Source organism: Poeciliopsis prolifica, unplaced genomic scaffold (assembly GCF_027474105.1).
Source record: "Poeciliopsis prolifica strain line A6 unplaced genomic scaffold, Auburn_PproV2 SCAFFOLD036, whole genome shotgun sequence".
Classification (NCBI taxonomy): domain Eukaryota; kingdom Metazoa; phylum Chordata; class Actinopteri; order Cyprinodontiformes; family Poeciliidae; genus Poeciliopsis; species Poeciliopsis prolifica.
In genome coordinates, this window is record NW_026562411.1 from 5,253,127 (window position 1) to 5,275,561 (window position 22,435).

The 22,435-nt window shown below is 35.3% G+C and overlaps 1 protein-coding gene across 5 annotated transcripts in view; it reads left to right on the top strand.

Annotated features, from left to right (window-relative positions):
- Positions 1-22,435, top strand: part of ube2f (ubiquitin-conjugating enzyme E2F (putative)) — a 34,538-nt gene that overhangs the window by 2,885 nt on the left and 9,218 nt on the right. Inside the window, exons 2-11 of one of the 5 annotated variants that reach the window (XR_008607509.1) lie at positions 1,540-1,706; positions 2,551-2,580; positions 4,223-4,288; positions 10,875-10,942; positions 12,374-12,444; positions 12,687-12,744; positions 13,500-13,538; positions 16,848-16,979; positions 17,760-17,792; positions 18,910-18,965. Coding sequence is in view for 2 of the 5 variants with exons in the window: in XM_055052988.1 (XP_054908963.1) it covers positions 1,592-1,706; positions 2,551-2,580; positions 4,223-4,288; positions 10,875-10,942; positions 12,374-12,444; positions 12,687-12,744; positions 13,500-13,538; positions 17,760-17,792; positions 18,910-18,972 (543 nt within the window). In the remaining 3 variants the exon portion in view is untranslated. Of the gene's footprint in view, positions 1-1,539; positions 1,707-2,550; positions 2,581-4,222; positions 4,289-10,874; positions 10,943-12,373; positions 12,445-12,686; positions 12,745-13,499; positions 13,539-16,847; positions 17,037-17,759; positions 17,793-18,909; positions 18,973-22,435 lie in introns of those variants that run through there. The other 4 variants (XR_008607510.1, XR_008607511.1, XM_055052988.1 and 1 more) reach the window with 4 other exon arrangements.

Sequence of the window (22,435 nt, forward strand, 5' to 3'; positions counted from 1 at the left end):
ATTTACTTACCCACCTACTTTGATTGACTGATCTAACATGGCGAATTGTTGCCAGAAAGTTTACACCTTGTACATGTGGGTTTTATTGTGGATACATTTGCAAATAAGGATTGTGTGGACTCAGTGGTTGGGGTATGATTCTCAACCACCTTTGTTCAGCCTGTGTGAACCGCAACAGGGAATTGTCACTGGCTTAATTGGTACATCTTTATTGTAGCTGATACTTTGCAACAGCTGTATGATAACGGCTGGAGAAATAGTCTGAAGCTCCTCTTGAGTTTTTATCTTGATGTCAGAAACATCCAGAAACAGTCTGGAAGAAACAGTTTTTATGAGAAACACAGAGGATATTACAGAAGATGTTTAATCTTCACTTCTTAATATTCAGCCAGTAGTTATGCAGGAATTGTAATTTTTATGTTGTTTAAAACTGCAAAACAGGGTTTTATTCATTTTAAGCTACGTCTTCAATTAGAAATTGTGCTCTTGTTGCACCAGGTGTCTGCATACAGACTGAGTTTGCATTCTTTTCTTACTTAAACAGAAGCTGAACCCACACTTTCTCCTTCTATTCTTACCAGCAGCACATTGAGCTGCAGACTTTGTTACAGTTTCTCTTCTTTGTTGGCAAATTAGCAGCTTTGTCAGCATATCTGCTAAAAAGCAGCCTGTGTTCACATCTCTGTGAATACCCTGCAGGACCGCTGGAGGCAGAGAAACTGAAAGAATTAACAGCCAGATGCAAGAAAATGAGGAATCATAACAACTGTTACTGAATCTGTTACTTCCAAATAGAGACAGTAATGGCAAATCAGAGAATTCATGACACATTCGAGGAAGAAGTTGTGAAAATGCGTCAAGTAAAATGGAAAGAAGTCTTTTCCTTTCAGAGCGTGACGTTATGCCTCAGAGAGTGAGAGCTGCAGAAGGCAAAGAACAGTTCACAGAAGCTTCCTGTTCCCTTGTACTTGCAACTTCTCTCACTCTGAAAAAATGTAGAGAAAACGAACCTTTAATTTGTTTAAACTTCTGCAGTGTGAGAAATAGGGTGATACAACCAGTTATTACATTTAAGGGCAATTATTTTAGCCACATTGAGCGGAAATGGTTTGCATTCTCATTCAGAAAATACTTTTTTTATTTTCTGTTAAAAGAACATATACTTTTCCACAACTCTACTCTACATGTAAAATTTCCAACTAGGAAAAAAATCCCAAACTACTAAATATGGAAATAAACACCATAAAATATTCAAAAACCTAAACGAAAGGAAGAATGAAATTTCTCTAAACAAAATTGTCCATCAGAAACTCTTAATTATTTGGGATCAGGGAAAACAGGCAGAACTGCCTTTTTGTGATTATTTAGCCCATTTTAATTTATAATGTGATCAATTAGCTTACTGTGTGTCGGGATAGGCCTATTTTCAACATCAAGTCAGTTTTTGTTGAACTTATTAATTATCTATCATATTACGACTTGTCTTTACCTTTAATTATATGTATGAGGACAATAATAATTGATTTGTTCTATCTGCAGACATCTAAGCAGCGGACGCAGAGTGGTGTAGAGCAGACGGAGCAGCTTAGCCATGCTTACACTGGCCAGCAAGTTGAAAAAGGACGATGGAGGAAAGACAGGCCGTGCCTCTGGAGCCTCTGACTCCACCCACAGGGTCTCCATCAGAGACCGCCTCCTGACCAAAGGTGCCCACGACTCTTCTGTTTCTTATGATATTTTTGGTATTAAACTCAATTAGAAAGTGTATCACAGATGACTGTAGTTTATGAAGTGTATAATTTCAATGTCTGCTGCATATTGCCTGCTTCATTAGGTGAAACAACAGCTCTCTGCTGGGGAGCTGTTAATTAGCTTTCTGCTGTAGGTGGGAGGAAGAGAAATAAAAAAAAGAGCAAACCAAAATATATTTTCAACTGAGAATCAATTTAATTAGATTTATTCATAATAGCTCTACTTTTATGAATAAAAAAAAACATCTTATCAAATGACAACAACAGCATATAGGGCCCAGAGAAACAAAGATTCATTTTTTCCTTTAGTGGCTGAAAATATGTTTAACAAAACAGAATCTAATAACCAGAGCCAGCATCAGCAAATCAACTCTCTGCTGTTTTCCTGCTTTTCATCCTTTTTTTTCTGCTCTTACTTTCATCTTTTGTCTCAATGCACCAGTCAGTTTTTTCCCCCCACTAAAACATTATGCTGCATGCAAGACATTTTTTTCCTTTCTTATTCAGATCCCACATTTGATATTATGTGGAAAAACTTTGTTTATGAACCAGAAGAGTGGGAGTTTTAGTTCTCTGTGCTGTTGGCCTAATTACGCACCGTTCCAAACACTTTGAATCTTCGGTAACCGCAACACACAAAGGAACAATCCCCATCAAGCTCAACAGAGCGATGGTTACAGAAAGAGACGCTCCACATCTGTTTATTTTAAATCAAATGTACCCACTGAAGATCTACTCACATATCCAGAATATTTAACTTGTTTTGTTCTAACTCATTGTTCTTATTTTGTCCCAATAGAAGTTGCAGAACTTGAAGCCAATCTCCCTAGTAAGTATGCCGCATATTTTACCGCTCCACATTCTGCATAAGTCAGAGTCACTAAAAATGGGAGCAGAATAAAAACATCATCAATTCTTTTTGAATAAAGGGACATGGCTGTCAGAGCTCACATAAGCTCTTCATCTTTACTTTAATACTTTGAGATGGGAGTCACCTTTTACTTGAACTGATTCTTTTTGGAATCTTGGGAAATCTACTGTAAACCTATTGCATTCAACATAATTTCTTTCAAAAGTCTGATGCTCTCCATTTCTGCACAGCAACTGCCCTCCTCACTTTAATCCTTCTTAATGAATACACAACTAAATTAATAGCATCAAGATGTGGACAGTAAGTCTGTAGAGACTTATTACTTTCTATGGTATGCTAAAATCAAAAGAATAATTTATTACCCTACATGTTTCTGAATGATAATGTGTGATACTGCACATTCTCAGTATACTTTATGCAATTAGATTAAATTATACAGAATATTTGTGCAGTTTTTCTGGGATATTGTTCTTTGTGATACAGGAAAATGTCTAAAGCTGAAACCAGAATTTTACCTACACCAAATAAAAAGACACTTACACACTTTTCACTGTGTGAAGTTAAATCAGACTAAACTTCTCTTGTTGAGGTCAGTTAGATTTACCAGATTTATTTATAGTTTTTAAATGCCACAATAATGAGAAAAACTTAAATATTTATTAATTGATATCTTCAAAATCAGAAGTTTGCATACATTTCCTTAGCATTTGGTAACATTGAGTGAAACTGCACTCAGTGTTTGAAGAGATAGGTATCATTCTGTATGTTAGGTAATCTTGAAGACATTAATAAATAAATCTGTCGGATTCTTTCTTGCATTATTGTAGAATTTAGCAAATAGAAATATGTTAGGAAAGTCTGACTGACCTAAAACAAGAGAAGCTTGGTCTGATTTAATTCAGAAAGAGAGGATAAAAGGTGTATATCAATGTCTAATTTCAACCGTAGCTACAAATTGTTAAATAATTTGGTATTAACTGGTTTGTTTAGAGGTATAAAATGTTAGTAGCAAGAGAGTAAAATGGCAGTTTTAGTATGAATTAGGGTTGAAGTGACCCTGGGGTGATACAACATGCTGACAGTCTCTCTGACATTCAAGGATTCATGGCCCCACTCTGACTCCATCTCAAAACTGTGCCCCAGTAAAAACATTTAGCCTTTTTGAGTTATGAGGGGTCATTAATGGCAAACACTTTTTTTTCAGTGTTTTTTGGAATAAAGATTAAAAGTTCATCTTTATGTTTATTCATTTTTATGATGGCATCCATAACAGTTCAGCTTAAGTAAATATGGATTGTCTTTAAATGGTCAAACACGTCAACATAATTGCTCTTATTTATCCAGCCTGCAGTACTGATCTTTGGACACCAGGGGGGAATATGGTGCCACAGGGATACCTAGAGGCAATCTATAAATCTCGTTTTCAGTGCTGACATTAGGGATAAAGTAGGAGTTAAATTGGCTTTAATAAAGATAAAACATGTTAAATATGTGCATATTTTTACACCACAAAGGGGTATTGCCGTTATGGTTCAAACTTTACAGTCTAAATGCTAACAACTGTCATTCTCTGTCTCACCGTTGTTTTTATTGTGTGCAGGTACATGCAAAGCCAGTTTCCCAGATGAGAATAAGCTGCATCACTTTCAGCTGGCAGTGTCTCCTGGTAAGAGAAACCTCATTTTGCAACTTGTCAAGTATAATCAGAAATGCAGATATCTTCTATTTCAATTTAATCTGCATAACTGAAAGTTTGAACTGATAAATTGCAGTAAACTTCCACATACACTCATGTTGTACAAAAGGGATTTTAATATAAAGAGAAAAAAGAGGTTAGGACTCTCTGTATGTTGCAGAGTGAAAGTGCATCCGTTCGCTGTCTTGTTTCTAATTTTGTGTGCACATTCTCACTGAATGGCACTTGGAGCCCTGCTCTGTATTTCCACATTACGGTTACACTTTGATAAGCCCATAGTGAAATCCATTGTGCATGCTCAGCAACCTTCCAGGCTAAGTGGGCTACCTATCAAGTGTCGAACAACACAAACACACCAGTGTGGAATTACACAAGTCTCTGGAGGTTGTCTTACCTGTCACTTCCTTACCTGTCACAAGGAAACTGTAACACAGCCTAAACCCAGTGTTACCTTCTCCATTACCTGCATTTAAAAAGCTGCCCAACAGTTAATGTATTATGCAGAAACTAGAACCTGGGAACAAATATCTGTCTGTCTGTCATTAATTAGTTACGCAGTGATATTAACAATATGCACAGACAGCAAAGGGAATAAAACTTGACTGAAAAATTTGAATATTAACATTTTAAAACAATTTATGTTAAATCTTATAATTTAGCCAATTTTTGTAACATGGGTTTTAGAATGTAACTGAGTTTTCAAAATTATTCCTTAATGTTTTTTTCTGTGATGCTTGTTCAACGGCATTCCTGCACGGACAATTATGATGCTATAGCAATTGAAAATATAAACTTTGTTTTCTTTGTATCATGGGTTAAGAAGGAATCGTTAAGTCTTGGTATTTTATGTAAAGTGTTGTTAAATTTTTCATTGGCTGCTTTACAGCTTTTACCAAATATGTAAATGACACTGCTATCGGCGTACATTTGCAAATTTACTTAAGGACTGATTTCTGGGTGACTATTATGTATGGGTTGAAGGATGAGAGCTAAAATAGTTCCTTAAGAGATTCCTGTTTCAGTTTTCAGAAAAATAGTTTTACAATCTTTTAAGTATGACTGAATTATTTTCTTATTTGGAGAGGTGAAAATAATTGATTGGATTTACTTTTTTATGTTTTATTTTGCAAGGACCAGAATTCTAACTTATGCAGATTAGCTCTGAACTCATGTTGCACATAAATCAATTTATCTTTCCAACTGATCATATTATTTCAAAATGGAATTGCCAAGATAAGTTTGCTTAGTGAAAATATGCCAAATTCAAAACAGCACGTTTTTCTCAAAACATTTTTGAACTAGGATAAAATAGTTTTTCTTTTTGCTAAATCAAAATATGTGTATACTTACTGCATCATACGAGTCATGTGATCAACAACAAATGTTACTACAGGCAGAAAGATGAAGAAGATGACAGTAAGTGGTAGATGGATGATGGTGATTCTTGTTTTTTAATGATTTGAACAAACTTATTCACGTGTGATTTTAATTGTGGATCCTATTTAATAGAAACACAGCAATTGCAAAAATGTGTTTTTTCGACAGCAGAACAATTATTTGCTTCCATTTGCTAGGGAAACATAACTATTTGTAGATGCTCCTCACCCGAACTTATGTGTATAAAATCCAGCACCCAGAGGATAATTTTATTCCGTTTTAACCTCTCGGCCACCACAGACAGACCATAAGAGCTGTCAAAGGACATTAGGAACACGATGGCAGATCTTTACATGGCTGGAAGGGGATCCAAGAAAATCAGATAGACGGTTGACAACTGCTGGTATGATTACTGGAAAATATTTCCAATATGAGACGTCATATTGGGTCTCTTGAGGTGAGAATGATCATGAGAATGATGTTTGGCAGCATCATCAACTCACAACTATGCACAAAGAGCTTTTTAAGGATCTGAAATTAGATGGTTCCACAGCAACACCTTAGTAGAACTAGATCAGACTTTCTCTCCTCTCTGTTCGATTACGCTACATATTTGTAATTCTGTCTTCTCTGTGTCACTCAAACTGGCATCGTGATTTCAGATTAACTGTTAGAAAGAACTTTGTAAGCAATATCTGTGGCGAAAACACAAAGATCAGTGATTAGTGAAAAGGACTGGTGTCTTGTTCTTTTAAAAATAATTGTTTTGGAGATTGAGTTCTCAGAGAAAGACTCGCTCAATTATTTAAGAAGACTGCTTCCCCTGGTGCACCCGTCCCAGTTCACAACACCTTCCTTTCTCTCTCCTCCTGATTTAGACCTCACAGTTTTGGACTCTGTTCCTGTTGTTACGCACTTTGTTCCGCTTTACTAATCAGTCCGCCAGGTGTGTTTATTTTCAAGCACAGTGTAAAACATAATTTAATAAGAAGCACTTCAGATCTTGCTGCGAGGTATGTGTGTGTTTATTGAATAGGATTTGTAATCCTAACCAGTAGTCAAATGAAAAATATTACATCAAATCGTGTGTGTCTGTAATGCTGATTGCCATTTTTTTGTGTCTCAGTTCTCTAAATTGAGTTGCAGTAGATGTTTTATGAGTTTTATCCGCAGTCAGAAGTATAGGAAAGCTTGCCCTGGGGCTCAGGCTGTCTACTTTGTCTTGTGTGTTGAAAGTAAAGTCATGTTGACTTGTTATGTAGAGAATACACAGCTTACGGCCATGCAAACTTTTCTGGCATTTTCTCTTTGTGTCGTTTTCTTCTGTTTTCTTATGCTCCTGTTATCGTTTACATATCTCAGGGCTACAATGGGCTGCTTACTCTAACTCAGTGTTATTTGAGCAGCAAATAGGAGTGCCATGAGTGACTCATAATTATTTTATTCACATGTAGTTTTAATCAAAACTGCCTCTGTTCTGCTTATTAAGACAGATAAGTATTCCTGTCATTTTCAGTTTTCTGATTCCAGATACCTGTCCCCTCAGTATCATCATGTCATTCTGCTTCATTTGAGCTACACCTGGTGGGAGTAATATTGGAGTTTATGATCTGTTTTGATATCTGAACTGTTCTTACTCAACCCACCACTTTGGGTTAAGCATTTACGTATGGGTTCAGCAAAATGCTGCTGCACTTTTGGATAGAATTGGGGTGAATAAGGAAGAAATAGTAAAAAATTGATATTTTTATAGCACATTTCAGCAACAAGGCAGATCAAAGTGCTTAACATAAAAACGTCATATAGTAACCAAATATAAAACAAGCAATGTATCTCATTTGTTTTTTTTTGTTTGTTTTTTTTTTAATCCTGTCATCAAAATTATCAAGCAAATATACATAAAATATGTTTATAAATTTTCCACTTCCTAATAATCAAAGGGAACATTAAACGAATGGGATTTTAGTCTTAATTTGAAGGAACTCAGTGTTTCAGTTGTTTTACAGTTTTCTGAAAGTTGGTTCCAGATTTGTGGCGTGCAGAAGCTGAATGATGCTTCCCCGTGTTTGGTTCTGGTTCCGGGGATTCAGAGCAGACCAGAACCAGGAGACCTGAGGGGTCTGGAAGATTGATACAACGACAAATCTTTTGTGTATTTTGGTGCTAAGTGCTGTTCAGTGACAACATGAGCAGCAGCATTATGGATCAACTGAGTTTTTTTAGACAGTCTTATAAAGTCACTGTTGCAGAAATCAATGCAACTGAAGATAAACGTATGGATGAGTTTCTAGATCTTGCTGAGACCTTAGTCCTTTAATCCTGGAAATGTTCTTCATGTGATAAAAGGCTGACTTTGTCTTTATGTGACTCTGAAGGTTCATGTCTGAAATACCTGCTTCCTCTGAAAGAAAATGATTATTTATGTCTTTTATATCTTGGTGGTCAAGCACATCAGGTGGCTACACTATAGTAACATGTGGAAAGAACTTCATGAGTTAAAATACTTTTGCTTGATGTTTCATTCACAAACAAAATTTATTTCATTAAACTATAATTGAGCGGTCTTACATGAACTCAGAAGCATGCAGAAAAACATCACAGAGGAGGGTTTCAGCTGGAAGCATGCTCTCATAGCGTGAAATACAGACGATGGTTTGCAGGGAAGCACAAAATGAGGCGGACATGTTTTTCAAAGTACAGCGTGAAAATACCAATGTTTCTTTCACAGCACCTTGGATGATGGATGAGGTTTCTGTGTCCTGTTTTTGTGCTGGAATTTACGCCACGTGTTTCTGGGTCTATCCAAGTATTGATGAGCAGATCTGAAGAATCATACTGGTCAGCAGAAAAATGTGTAAGGCAGCAGCCCGTAGAACGGTGCACACTTGCAGTTAAATGGCCCTGGAGACTCCTGGTTACATTTGCACATTGTTCCAATTCCTCTGGATGTTTTGCTTGGAGCCCATGTGGAAAATGGAACAGCTGGAGACTCTGGTTCAAACATGAAAACGGGCTTATTTTTGTATTTTGTTTGGTTGTGCAAAATAAACAGGGGAAAAAAATACAGGTTTATGCATTTGTTTGTCATTTTAATTGTCTCCTACTTCTCCATTTAGTTTTCTTTTTTCACTAAAACGGTTCTTATTTGTGGCATCAGGCTCTGAGTCTTTGAGAGATGGAGACTCCAACACTGCGAGGTGAACATGTGCTGACCCATCTTTTACTCACAATATAAAAAGGGCACTAATGAAAGAGAAACTGGACAGAAGACTAGATGTGTCTCTGTATTGGACGCATCTTTCTGCTGTTTTGTATGGCAATAAATGGCGTATTGTTTTGCATATTGCACCATAGAGATGCAGAGGGAGTGTATTTTTAGAAGGCTCAGCCAGAGGTTGCTTCTAATTAAAGTATTTTAGTTAAATGGGACAAAAAATTAAAAATATGGTTAATTATAGACATAGTTACATCTGATAGATACAAAGATTACGTCTTTTAAAACCAAAAGTGCAGAGGTTGTGTTGTTTTGTAACTTTTAGAAATTTTAGCTTAAATGATGATAATAAGTTGTGTCCCATTTGATTTGACATGTTTTATTTTATAAATCTGCTTTAAGCATAAACTCATTTTATTCTTTTATATTATGATTACTAAAAATGATTTTCCTCCTGCAGTTGATAAGTAGAAGTGTTTTGAAAACCTTCACAATGTATCCTCTTTTGACTTGTATGATTTACTTATAAAGAGTGTGAATTATTTAAATGCTTTGTTGCCTCTCTTTTGTCTTGCTGAATTCAAACAAAATTATTGAATAGACAAGTCTTTGTTTGGAAAAATGCAAAAAAAATATACACTTCTCTTTGGATCTCTGTCTTATGTTTTTTTTTAAGTTCAAGATTTACATTTTCAGCCTTTGGACCAAAGGTTTCTCTTATAAATATGAGCCGCAGAGTGCTCTCAGTAACAATACATATCAGTCAGTTAGATTGAGACTTAAGGTTAAAATATTGTTGTTCCCCACCAGCCTGAGGAGTAAGCAGTACAATTTTTAAAAGTCAAATGTTTCTTAAGAACAATGTCTGATTGTTCTTGCCTGCTGCAGACAGTCATGAATTGTTCATTACATCTTACCGAAGCTGTTATACAGAGGATGTTCGTGGTTTTGTGCCTTCCTCTCGCTCCTTCTTTTATTCATCCATCAAACTTGCAGTCTCTTGATCATTTTGGCTTCTCTTTTTCTTACCACTTACACATGTTCTGGGTTCCTGCACAGTCTTGAAAAATGTAGAATGCAGTTTTAGTATTTTCCAGACCTTTGGGTGTGAAAATACTTGTATTTCCACAGTTTGTATCCTGTGCCAATTTAAAAAAATACATTTGTAAACAGTTTTTCTAAACAGATTTTGATATAAAAGATTTTTGAATAATGCATGTTTGGGGATTAACCAGATTAATTGCAAAAGAAAAACAAAATGGTAAATTTAATTCGGCTAATTAAGAAGAATAGTTTTTTAGACTCAGGAAAGAGAACGACGGGGTGTGTTTGTGTGTGTTGATAGCTGAACCTAACAAACAAAAAAAAACAAGATGATTAATTAACAATTAGAAACAATGTTGTGGCTTGTATCAATGCATAGCCCTCTTTAGTTCCAATGTACTGCATTACTAAGGCTTTGAAAGTTAATAAATGATCATAATAAAATGTCTTGTTGAAGCAGAACTTGCTCTTAAGTGTCTGAAAACATAACATGTTTTAAGTAATGATGTCGGCATTGCAGAATCCCTTAGACCTGGCAAAATAAACACAAATAGATTTACTGAAATAAACATGTTCAGTTATTCTTAATGTTTCAATGCTGTAAAACAGTAATTATCACAATAACTGTTTTTTGGTCCAATTCTAAAGAAACTCTTTGGTGGGAACTCTTTAGGAAGAAGGCGCTTCTTCCTAAAGAATCAGTTTGTTTCTGATTAAAAATGTTTTTTAGACGAATAGAGGGTTCACTTTCTTAATTCACTTAATAAAGTTTTTAGTTCACTTTGTCTGATCTCCTGGAGGAACACTTAACCTTCATAATTACTGGATAATAACAGAATGCCTTTTTAACAGGAAATTGTTTTTATTGTTAGAGAGACAAATTTGTTTCTGTATGTCAATAATTGCTCTTTCTCTCCTCAGATGAGGGTTACTACCAAAGTGGAAGGTTTCAGTTTGAAATAGATGTCCCTGAAGCCTATAACATGGTGGTGAGTAGTTTTTATCATTTTCTTTCAGATCTTTAGGTTTTGGTTTTTTACTTTCATGTGAAAAATATGTTTTTTTTTTCAAACATATTTGTAAATGTGGATGTTTACCTTAAATTATAACAACTATGATAAATTCATATAATTTTTGTAAACAATTAAAGCTGAAGAAAAGACCCAAATTCAAAGCAACTGCTAATAGCCATCCAAGGAAGTCAACCCTGAAATAAGACGGCAAGACACAAAAAGAAGTCTTGGTATCTACTGCAGGATCTTGCTGGAGCTGATATGCAAGATAGTGGTTGTATCAGATTTTACTTTTGTATTCAATGTCTCTTTGAAATACAAAATCCCAACATTATATCCTGTGTGGAAAGGTTGCTGTCTGTCTCTAAGAGAATTATTTATATACACTCTTACATTTTGATGCTTAAGTAAGTACATCTTTGTTTGGTGCAACAATATAGAAATGACATTGCAAATTGTAATGAACACATGTGAAATAATTATTCCTATCATACTTGATTTCAATAAAAATTTGAAAAGCAATATCAACTAAAACCATAAACATGCTGACATTCTAACAATGTATATTTACAATACTATATTTAAGTGGAAACACAACCCAGATGAACACATCTCTTGTCTTAGTAATATTGGAAGAAGTGCAAAACCCATGAAACTGCTGGCCTAGAATGCCAGGTCAGGACTTATAAAAATAGTAAATTGGTGCAGTGAGGCTGTGATGTGTGCATACAGTCAATATAAACCTCTTTTCACTGCCTTTCCTGAGGTCACACTTTGCTCTTTACTTCCGACTTACTTTGCTCCATCCTTACCGCTATTGAGAGTTTATTTTAAACTTGTTTAACATCTTTCTCTTTCTCTGTTTAGAAATTAACCTAAAGTGATCCAGAAGTTAACCAGGCAATAGAGACAAAAGACTAATGTCATTAAAACCAAATTTTGGTCACAGGGAAATGTGCATGAATTAATACAATTTTGACACAGATTTAAATATATTTTGTGACCAGTTTCACACATGGCAAATGTTTCCCCCATACCATTACTTTCTCTCAGTGGAACAGCAGAAGATCTTGGTGAAAAATCTGTTGAGGAAAGGCTCAAAGATCACAACAAAGAGCCTGTGTTTAACTTTCCAGATAAAAATCAACTGGTTTCTGCTGGGGAACTGAATCCCTGGAGACTCTATTCCACAATCCAGAGGTGGTATAAGATTATCCAGACCACCCTTAGATTATGTTGTTCATGCCAAATACTGATATGAAATTGTTTTTGTGTGATTGTGACCAGTGACAACCCTTCCATTGAAATACTGCTGTTCTGTTATAATACATTATGTCCTCCATAAACCATATTGTCAAAGGTCTAATAAACTTTTAATTTCTTGCTTTTTCTAATTTTTTTTTCCAGCCTCCTAAAGTCAGATGTCTAACCAGAATATGGCATCCGAATATTACAGAAAATGGAGAGATCTGTTTGAGGTATGGCCTTTTTCCATTTTGTTACTTTTGTCCTTATAGTTTAGGCTATTTTAATTAGTATTCTGTAGAGAAGTCCTAACTCATTTTCTTCTATTAAAAAGGGAAATTACTTTACTGGTGCTGTAATTGTCGTTTTCTAAGGGAGTTTGGTCCTTTATAATTAGTTTGAGCACCAGCAAGAATTTCTAATGCAATTAGAAAACAGAGTATAGTGTGACTTACATGTCCCTTTTTTTCTGCAGCTTATTGAGAGAACATTCAATTGATGGCACAGGTTGGGCACCAACTAGAACATTAAAGGTAAAATGCATTTATTGTGGTTATAAGTTACATATCTTAAAGGATTTGAAGAGTTTTGAAAACTGGTACCCATACTTGGTATCAGACAAGTATGGGCAGATTTATCTTTATCTAAACTGTTCTGTTGTAGCTGTCTTGGTATATCAGAATGAAGGAGGTTAACCACAAACAAACCAAAACTCAAATAACCCCAGCATCATTTTCCTTTCACATTGGGTGTGTTTGTCAAGTGAATTATACAGGACAAATGTCACTTTAAAGAAAAAAAATATAGTAATTTATATTATGTATTGTTATCTAATTTATTCCAAGTCAAAAAACGCTGGTATTTTAAAAGGGTTGTGCTGACTTTTGAGATTGACTGTAAAGTGTTGTTAAAGTTCACAACAGGCTCAGAATATTTAGATATTTGTTTTGAAAACATTTTAAATTTTGAGGGGAACTTTCAAATTAAAAGTGCTTTCTATGGATCTGTTCCGACATTATCACTGCGTTGTTTAAGGAAAACTTAAAAATGAAAACTTTTTCACTTGCATGTAAAAGAGTTCATTGAGTTTTCAAGTTTACTGTTCAGTCAAGCTCTCCATTTCAAGCCGTTAAAGAATAGTTAAAGAGGTTTAAAGCAAGGACACTCTCTTCAAACTTCACTTAGGATTTGACGAAAATGACCTCTGATAGAAACTACGACTTTAAACTATGTTATACAAGGAAGGAGTTCTGCCTTCCATGCTAAAACTGGCTGCTTTTCTCCAAAGAGACCAAAGACTAGATCAACATTCTCCTCAGTATCTTCGGTGAGTTTCTCCTTGAATACAAACTATCTATGACGTCCTCCAAAGTAACTTTTTTGGTCAAAATTTTAGAGTTTATGATTTGGGAGTTTGCCACTATTTTTTTCTCACTTTTCTTATAGTTTCGGATGAAGCAACTTTTTCTTGAGTTTTCTATTGTTTGAAAGATTGACAATAGTTTTGAAAGAGAGACAATTATCTCTAAAAACAATTACAAGACAATTTTTATTTATTTACTAAATTGATTGGTATTATATGTAAGCATAATAGTTTCATAGCTGTGATATCGTATACTTGTTTCACTTTTGTCTACATGAAACAATTCTTGCTACTCAGTTCAAATATATATAACATATCCTCACATTTACAGGTACTGCTGTTTTTTCAGCTATCCGTTTCCCGCTTGTCTGACCTTCCATTAGAGCCTCTGGGATTGAAAGGTCACCAGAATTCACAAGGGGGCTATAATGCACTGCAACTGCTTTTACTTCATGTTTATTTGAACAAGGATTCCTTTTTTTCCCCTACTAGCTCTAATTGCGATGAATATTTCTCAACCCTTTGGGACTTGGATACAGTTGACTGCCAGTGTTCTGGGGTTTAGGGACTACAGCCACCCATCAAAAGCTGAAACTTGAGACCCCCTTTAAAAAGTCTTGTATTTGAATAGTTCACACACCAAACATACCTTAATATGCATTGATATGCACAGTGGAATCAATTTTAGAACTACCAAAGCTAACCTCCACAATCTTTTCTATCTCTACTCTTGAGGATTCAGGCGAGAAAAATGAATGGTGCTCCTGGATTGGTTGCTTTGCAAAAGCCTTCCAATAACTTGTCAGTTAGCATTGTGCCGAGGTATTTCAGCATCCAAAGCTCAATTTATTTAGAATAGTTTGAATAAACCTGTGAATAAGCTAATTTTATTCAAGTATTTCAGAGTGATCCTTTACCTTGGCACTAAAAATATGTTTCAGAAGTTTCAAACAAAACTCAGTAATAACATATTACTTAAGCGTCATAATAGGACTTTGGAAACTAAAGCCGAGAGTATTCAGTTTTGATAAAGATCTTTATATTTCACATTCTTTGTCTTCCAATATCACCTGAATTAAGGTTTTAGATGAACTGACTGTTCATATTGCCTGATATGTGAAAATCACCTAGTAGTTTCTATAAAATTATTTCTATACCTCTTATTTGAATTCACTATATACATCCATATTGTAACACAAATTAATTGAAAATGAAGAATGTTTTGTCAGAAATTACGCACATCTTTTTACTGATGTGCCTAGGAACTTTCAAAGAAATCTTAAAAAAATGCCTGAAATACTCTAAGCCTCAGTTAGATGACAGTTCAGTTATAAAAAAAAAACTAAACAAGCATGGCTTGTTTGAAGGATCTGTCAGGAGAAAAGAGCTTCTCTCTAAAATGAGCACAGTGTGATTTTGGTTCCTTCTTTTTTCTTTAAAATCAAAAACACTGCTTGAAAATGTGCAGCAAATGGAAATTTTTGTTTATAATCCACTAAGCAAAAACCAAAAGCTCTATGCTCACTGTGCAGCAAAGGGGTGGGCATATGATAATGTACTTGTGCTAGTTCAGCCTCTTTTTTTGCCAAATGGTCACAGCCATCAGTAACACTGTAAAGAAATTTGAGTCAAAACCTTTAAATACACAACCAAGAGACTGATAAAATGATTTCGACATCAGCAACATGAATGTGTTGCCTTTTCTGTCAGCTGCTGTTATTCTGGAAAAACGCTCCTGTGTTTAGTCAAAGATAGGTGTGGATGTGGTCATAGGTGTGTTTCAGCGGTTGAGCTTGAGTTCAGGTGCGTCATCCAGTGTCAGAGCGTGCAAAAAAATATGTGGGAAAAAAAACAAAAAAAAAACAAAGGTGCAAAAGCTGCTAAGCAGAATGTGTTGAGTGGGTGGTTTGTCCCTGTTCTTTGGTCATCATTTTTCTCCACTGCAACCCACACATGAAGCACAAACTTCTTTTCCTTCTTTATTTAAATAGGTTTAAATAATCTATTTAGAGCCAGTTGTAGATAGTTTTCCGCTGCTTAATAACTTTAGTTATTTTTAATGCCATTAGCTAAACTGAGTTCCAGCAAAATTGAGAGCTTGTTTCAGTCTAATGTCAGCAACGTCCATGTAGTATTTCATCTAACCAATGTCTTGACAGCAGTGTGCGCCGGTGTAGCCAGTAAAATTAACTGATGTCTGCACAGATCCATCATCAAGCAATGAGAAATATTTGAGGATTGCAAAAGGATTTGTTTATCCACAAAACTTCAGAAAAGTAAATTTTTTAAATCACTTTAAGATGAAAATGACAAAAATATTTGAGTTAAAACAAAATTCATATCGGACAATTTGGCAAATATGCAGAGATCAAAAACTCGTTTCATTTGTAATCAACAATGTTTAACAAAAGAATAAAATAGCAATATACTGCATTGTGCAGTGTGGTGCAGCTCAGGTTTATTTAAAGTAGAAAAATGGACAATGTACATAAAACATATATTTGCATAAAAAAATAAAAGACTATGTGTAAATAACAACAGAATCATAAATACTTGCTGAGTTTGTTGAGATCAATGATGAAAGTGTAACAGCTGCTGGAAGGAAGGGTTTCTTATAACGCTTCTTTGTGCGCCTCGGATGCAGTGGAGTTGGTAGTAGATGGAGGCATTTAATGGTCTCTTCAACTAGACACCCACTTTCATTTTGTAATTATAATTTTCTTCATGTTTACTTCAGAATTGTTGAAAGTTTTGTGAGGAATTTAGAAAACCTCGATGTGGAAATATTTGTTGTGTGGCATACAAATTTTTTTGTTTTGTCATTGAAATGGTTTTGTTCAGTATGCATGCCTGAATTCATGCATAATTTTTTAAAAAACGCAACATCTATCTAATTTAACGTGAAGTTTCCTGCAGAATAACTGTTGTTTGCTTCCATTTTTGACAGCACAAAACAGATGTTCAGAACGACTCTTCTAAATCTGAAACCATTCAAGAACTATTGCTGCTTCCTAGAATACAAATGGAGTAAATCAATCTGGAATGAATGAGAAGTGACTTGAAAAACATTAAAAGTAATAGTCAGTTAAAAATGAGCTACTTTGCATTGAAGCAAAACCTGAGCATATTAGTTTTCCGTTTTTCTTTATTTTCATTCTTAATCGATGCCGGGAAATTAATTGCATCTGTCTGAACTGTCTCTGTGAATAGAAATGTCAGGATAATGAAAGCTAAAAGAGAAATGAAAAGCAATTTTTGTTGTTCTGTGTTTAGGTCCTGCTGCCTGTAGTTGCTGATAGCTTGAAAAACAAGCCAGAACCCACAGGACCTGTGGGTCATTTAATAACAGAAATGGACAAGATGATGTTTTATTTTAAGTGAGCTGTTGAAGAGACGCCTCTGAAGGTTACTGCTTTACTTGTGCTGCATATTAATGAAACTTAGTCTTTTGAAAAACAATGTGTAAGTGGACTCTTCTTTGGCACAACTAACATCTGTAGATCATCCTTATCCACATACACAGCTTGTCTAAATCGCTCCTACAAAATGTAGTGTTAATTAGCAGGCTTTAACTAATCAAAGTGAACATGTTTTCAAAAGCTGATTATGCTTAACGGGTTTTATTGTGGCTCCATTTGCTCGTGGATGTAAGATTAATTGAGTCCCAAGTAAGAAAATCTATTGAAATACATCCTCAATTTTTAAATAAATTTATAATCAACAATTTTGACCACAAAGTCCATTATGGCTTCCATCACTATTAAAGTTTATTTTCAGTTCTGACTTTCAGGTCTTAAATTCAAACAGCACACAGTAGTTCACAACTATTTATTTAGTCTGTGAATTCATGCATGCGCCGATGTCTTTTGTGAGATTAACTCACATTACCATGTTACCAACACTTCAAATAGATTTTATTGATTGTGATGACTGGATAGAGAAAAGAAAAGTGAGGAAAATGTGGGTTGATTGCAGTCCATATTGTTCTCATGATATTAGTAATTATACTGGAATTGTTTTGTTTTGTTTTTTTAATTTTGCTGCCCTACTTGTAAAACCTAGAAATTAGAGCTAAAAGCACAGAAATGTTAATTTTACTTTACATTTGTAGCATTGAAGTTATAGAAGAGTAAGCATACATTTTAATGCATTATCTAAGAAATCATTTCTTCTCATCTTTTCTAGGATGTGGTCTGGGGATTGAACTCCTTGTTTACTGTGAGTACAATTTTTACTTTTTTCATTATAAAATTGACACATTTAACTCTAATTTCAACCATCAGTAGCCAAACTCTAACATAAAGCTGAATGGCCTCCAAACAGGCCACTGAAGAGGTGGTAAAATGGATTATTCCAGATATTCAGCCACAAAATATTTTTTGACTCCAGTAACATTTTCACCGCCAAAGTTTCTTATTGTATTTGCATGGAGTTATTCTAAAGTCAGATCCAAATAGACAAGGTCACTGTTAATCCATCCTTAAAGATGTCCTGAGGCCATAAATTCTGACTTTGGGGAAATCATGTATCTTGTTATGAAGAACACTTTGATGTAACTTCGAGGTCGAAGCGAGAAAATTAGAGTGCAAGTCATGTTTTGGAGATGCCAGCTGGCTCAGGAAGCTTGCTACTGCCACCTCTCCTTAGGGTATGCAGTTATACTTTATATTTCTCGTGAAACGAAAATGATGAAAGGAACATTACTGATACAATCCACCTCTTAAAAATATATCTATGTGATGCTAGACTGGAACAATTCAAAAGGCGACATAAAAACTACCTAAAACAAGACAGATAGGCTCCATAATAAATCAAGTATACTTTATCACAACTGATATTCAATATACAACTTTTCATTGATTCTCTGTTGAAAATATCTGTTCTTACCCTGAGGTTAGCACTGTATTCATGGTGATAATGGTGATCTTACTTATTAGGAAATAACCTCCCAGGCCGTCCTCTCTTTTTATGTCTTTAATAGCACGCCTGCAACTCTTGTTATGTGTGACGTCGCTAAGGCAACTGTGTTATTAAACCGTTTTGTTTGTCGCAGTGACAGGCGCTGAGGTGACATTACACACAGTTGGTGGTGTTGAAGTAGATTTTATTTCCCATGACAGCTTTTCCTAATTAACCACATTTGACCCACAGAATGAAGAGCTGAGTCCTGAATGTATGCTAATAAAATGACAGACCATTGAACAGCCTCTGGGCACAAATAGTTTAGAAGTGATGTATGTTTTTCACTGTTACTGGCCTACATTGCTTACTTTGCCCCTTTTTTATTGTGGTTATTTTTAATCTGGCCTTCCCTAATTTACCTCTTCTTCTGCAGGATCTGCTGAACTTTGATGACCCACTGAACATCGATGCAGCAGAACATCATCTGAGAGACAAGGTGAGGTACAGTCAGGACAAATTTAGGTCTCTTTTCATCATCACATTAGGAGATGCTGCAAGCAAGGATTGTGGACTTTTAAATGCATTTAATTCACTTCTGCATAATTTCTGCAACTCGCCTGCAGTCTTTTTAATAAATTTTACATCTGCTTGTGGGAACACTCTGCATAAAAATCTGTTTAAACCAGATCATCACCATGCAGCTGTGACACTTCCTGCTGCAGCTTTTTCTGAAACACCATGGGATTTAGTTGCTGTCGTAGGAGGTGTAATGTGATAATAGAAGTGCTTTAGTTTGCTGTAGTGGGCTGAAGCTCCCTTTCTGGAAACACAGTGACTGTGGACACTCCAAGGATGTGTTCACAGAAAGGCACTTGGCCACGCACTGCTGCTAAATTTGGTACTTCTACAGTAGACGACAGGAGGTTCAGTTTGCAAATCAAATAATCATACCAAAGCAGACCTCTAGATCTTGCACCCTTTACTGCTGTGGGAAGTGTAAGTGCACTCTGATCAGCTTAATTCAGCATAATAGTGTTCAAGCATAATAGTGAAACCATCTTGAAACTATTCTTTGGGATTAATTAAATCCTTTCTTTTCCTCTGCTCTAAATTATACAGTACATAAAAAAAAAACAATCTGATTCAAACAAGATAAGGATGTGTAATTGCTGCACAAATTAGCAGTAGTCTATCTTGCAAAAGTATTAACATCCCTTTTTATAACCGTTTTATTATCAAAGTCAAAGGGACTGAATTTGGTTACATGTCGCACTTCTCACTCGTTTATTTGGGAAAAAAATGTGGAAATCATGTTTGCTATTCTTTCCACTTTACAACTATGCACTTGTTTTTTTTTATTTATTCAGTTTTTCATGAAACAAATAAAAAGACATTTGTTGTGGGAAAAAAGTTCAAAGGTTATGAAGGTTTTCGCCGGGTATTGTCATATCATCCAAAAATACCTACTTACTATCTTACATTTATGAGATAGTTATTCTTACACAATCAAAAATAAACCCCAGTATGTTTGTTACTGAGGGAAACAGGATTTGTCAGGTGGCAATTGTGAAAATAATGATACATTTTGTCTTTGATGACAAACTGCAATAGTGTGTTATAGTTTCTGGGTAGTTTTTGGCTGTCCTTGTCAACAAACGTTTTTTAACACACAAATGGAGTATTAGGTGTTTTACTGTACTTGCTTTATTATTATCCATAGCAGCTAATTCTGTTACTGCTGAAGAGAGGAATAAAGAGGTTATTTTCTTCACAATCCTGTTGGTTTAGACTTTGTCAGATATGAAACAACCAAATCAAATGGGGTCAAAGTAGCCATCATTTTTTCAAACTGACTGAACCCTTCAAGTCAAAAGATTATTTTTACATTGACAAAACATTAGGTTACTCTTAGACAAGTACATTATACAAGTAGTGTTGGATGTTATGCTGGATTTGTTCATTTTCTGCAGTATGAGGTTTATGGTCACAGTTTAGTTCTAAAATCCCAGTTCTCTGCATGTCATCAGTAATACTAATGGTGCTGGTCAGTGGACCAGGTTGCTACAGCAGGAGGTTCATTAGGGGCTTACATATGACTTCAGTGGTGGTCTGCAGTGAAGCATATGCTTTGCAGTGCTCTGCCTCTCAGCACCTTGCATTTCTATTTCCGTTCTTTGTTTCCACAAGAGTCTGATGTGTTGTGACGCAGCAGAAAAGATGCAGTGTTAGTTTAAAAAATGTTAAGGAACTGATGTTTTGTATAAATATCTGAAGTCTGTTTTGTTAGCAGAAACTACCGGTATTACGATAACTGAACTCATCTGAAGATGACCAATGAAAGTGTTAAAAACAAACCTCTCTTGATGCGTTACGTAAATCTATTCTCAGTATATTTAGAGCTACTTCACCATCCTGTTATTCTTCTATGAAGTCACAACAGCCGAAAACATGAAGTTGTTCAACCATGACCCCCCTCCTGCTGAGTCACAGTGTGCCATAATCAACTTCAGGAGTGAGCGGATTGTGGTGTGGGAGGTGTGTGTGGGTGCGTGTGTGCACATATGGGTGTGTGTATATGTGTATGTGAATTCTTTTATATGTAGATGGATTTGCTTTTGTGTGTCGGAGCTTTTAAAGTGGTGCTACTGCTCTGGCTGCTCTCTGAATACATTACTGGTTAAAGTGGCTGAAAGGTAGCATTCTCATAGGCTGAATGTAGTGTGCAGTTTGTTACTGACTTCAGTTTTTGACAACTAGTTTGAGAACTATAATAAATATCTAAAATCCTGTTTCTTGATATTCTGGACATTTTTAATCTATTTTAAAACTAAATCAAAGCCAGACAGAGAGAGGAGTATGTTTGTCCTTGCAAATCTCTCTGTATATTTGTGTTTGATGCTTTGTAAGAGCACTTTAAAAGGCCAATACACACTGACATTTGAAGTCCTTCATACCAATTGTCTTAGCCCACTATTTATATAAATAGGGCATTTCAACAGACAGTTTGCCATCTGGTTTCCTGGCACCCAGAACCTAAGACTAAGGTATTTATTTATTTGTTTATTTATTTATTTTGCTGTGGAAGTATTTTCTTTGGATATCTCTGATTTAAATAAAATAAAAGTGGACTCTTCTTCCTCTTTTGACAACACCTACACTGCCTGAAAAGTCCCCACCATACGTATATTATATATGCTGTCAACAGCAAACTAAAACAACATAATTTTATAAGTTGTAATAAAAACACCACGACATTTTTTATTGAAGTCTCTGTATATTTTCTGCCTGCAGTTGATTTTCCTTTTTGTTAATTAGTATTTTATTGCAATAGCGTCATCTTGAGCAGAACAGTTCGGAAAATTCAAACTGTTCATTTTATTATATTTTATTTGATAATCTTAGTGATATTTGTCTCCCACAAAACTACCAATTGCACATTTTTAGATATAAATGGCATTTGTGGTATCCAGTATTTAATATATAAAGTCTAGAAAGCATAAAATTACAGTAATGCAAATACTATGGCATCACATTACTCCCAAAGACCCAGAGGAAGGTATTAGGCAGTCACAACAGCACATTTATGGATTGAGAGCATATAGCTCTGATTGTGGGCATTTCCATTTATTTGCAGACACATTTGCCACCCATTCTCCACCCATCTGTATGCTCTCGGAGGAAATTTGTGTTTGCCATTTGGCATATTTGCCAGGTGTTTGTAATAACTCTTCTGATTGTTCTGATTGGCCAGATTTTAAGTGAAAATTTGGTGACAGATGGCATGGACTTGGCCTAATAGGAGATTCTGCATTCCCAGAACAAATCTTTAACATTTTTCATTGCTAAGCCTTTTGACAATTTATAACAAAAGCAAACCTGTGAAGACAATGCTGCAGTAATCAATGTGACTAAACATAAACACATGGATGAGTTTCTCTAGATCGAGTTGGGACATTAGT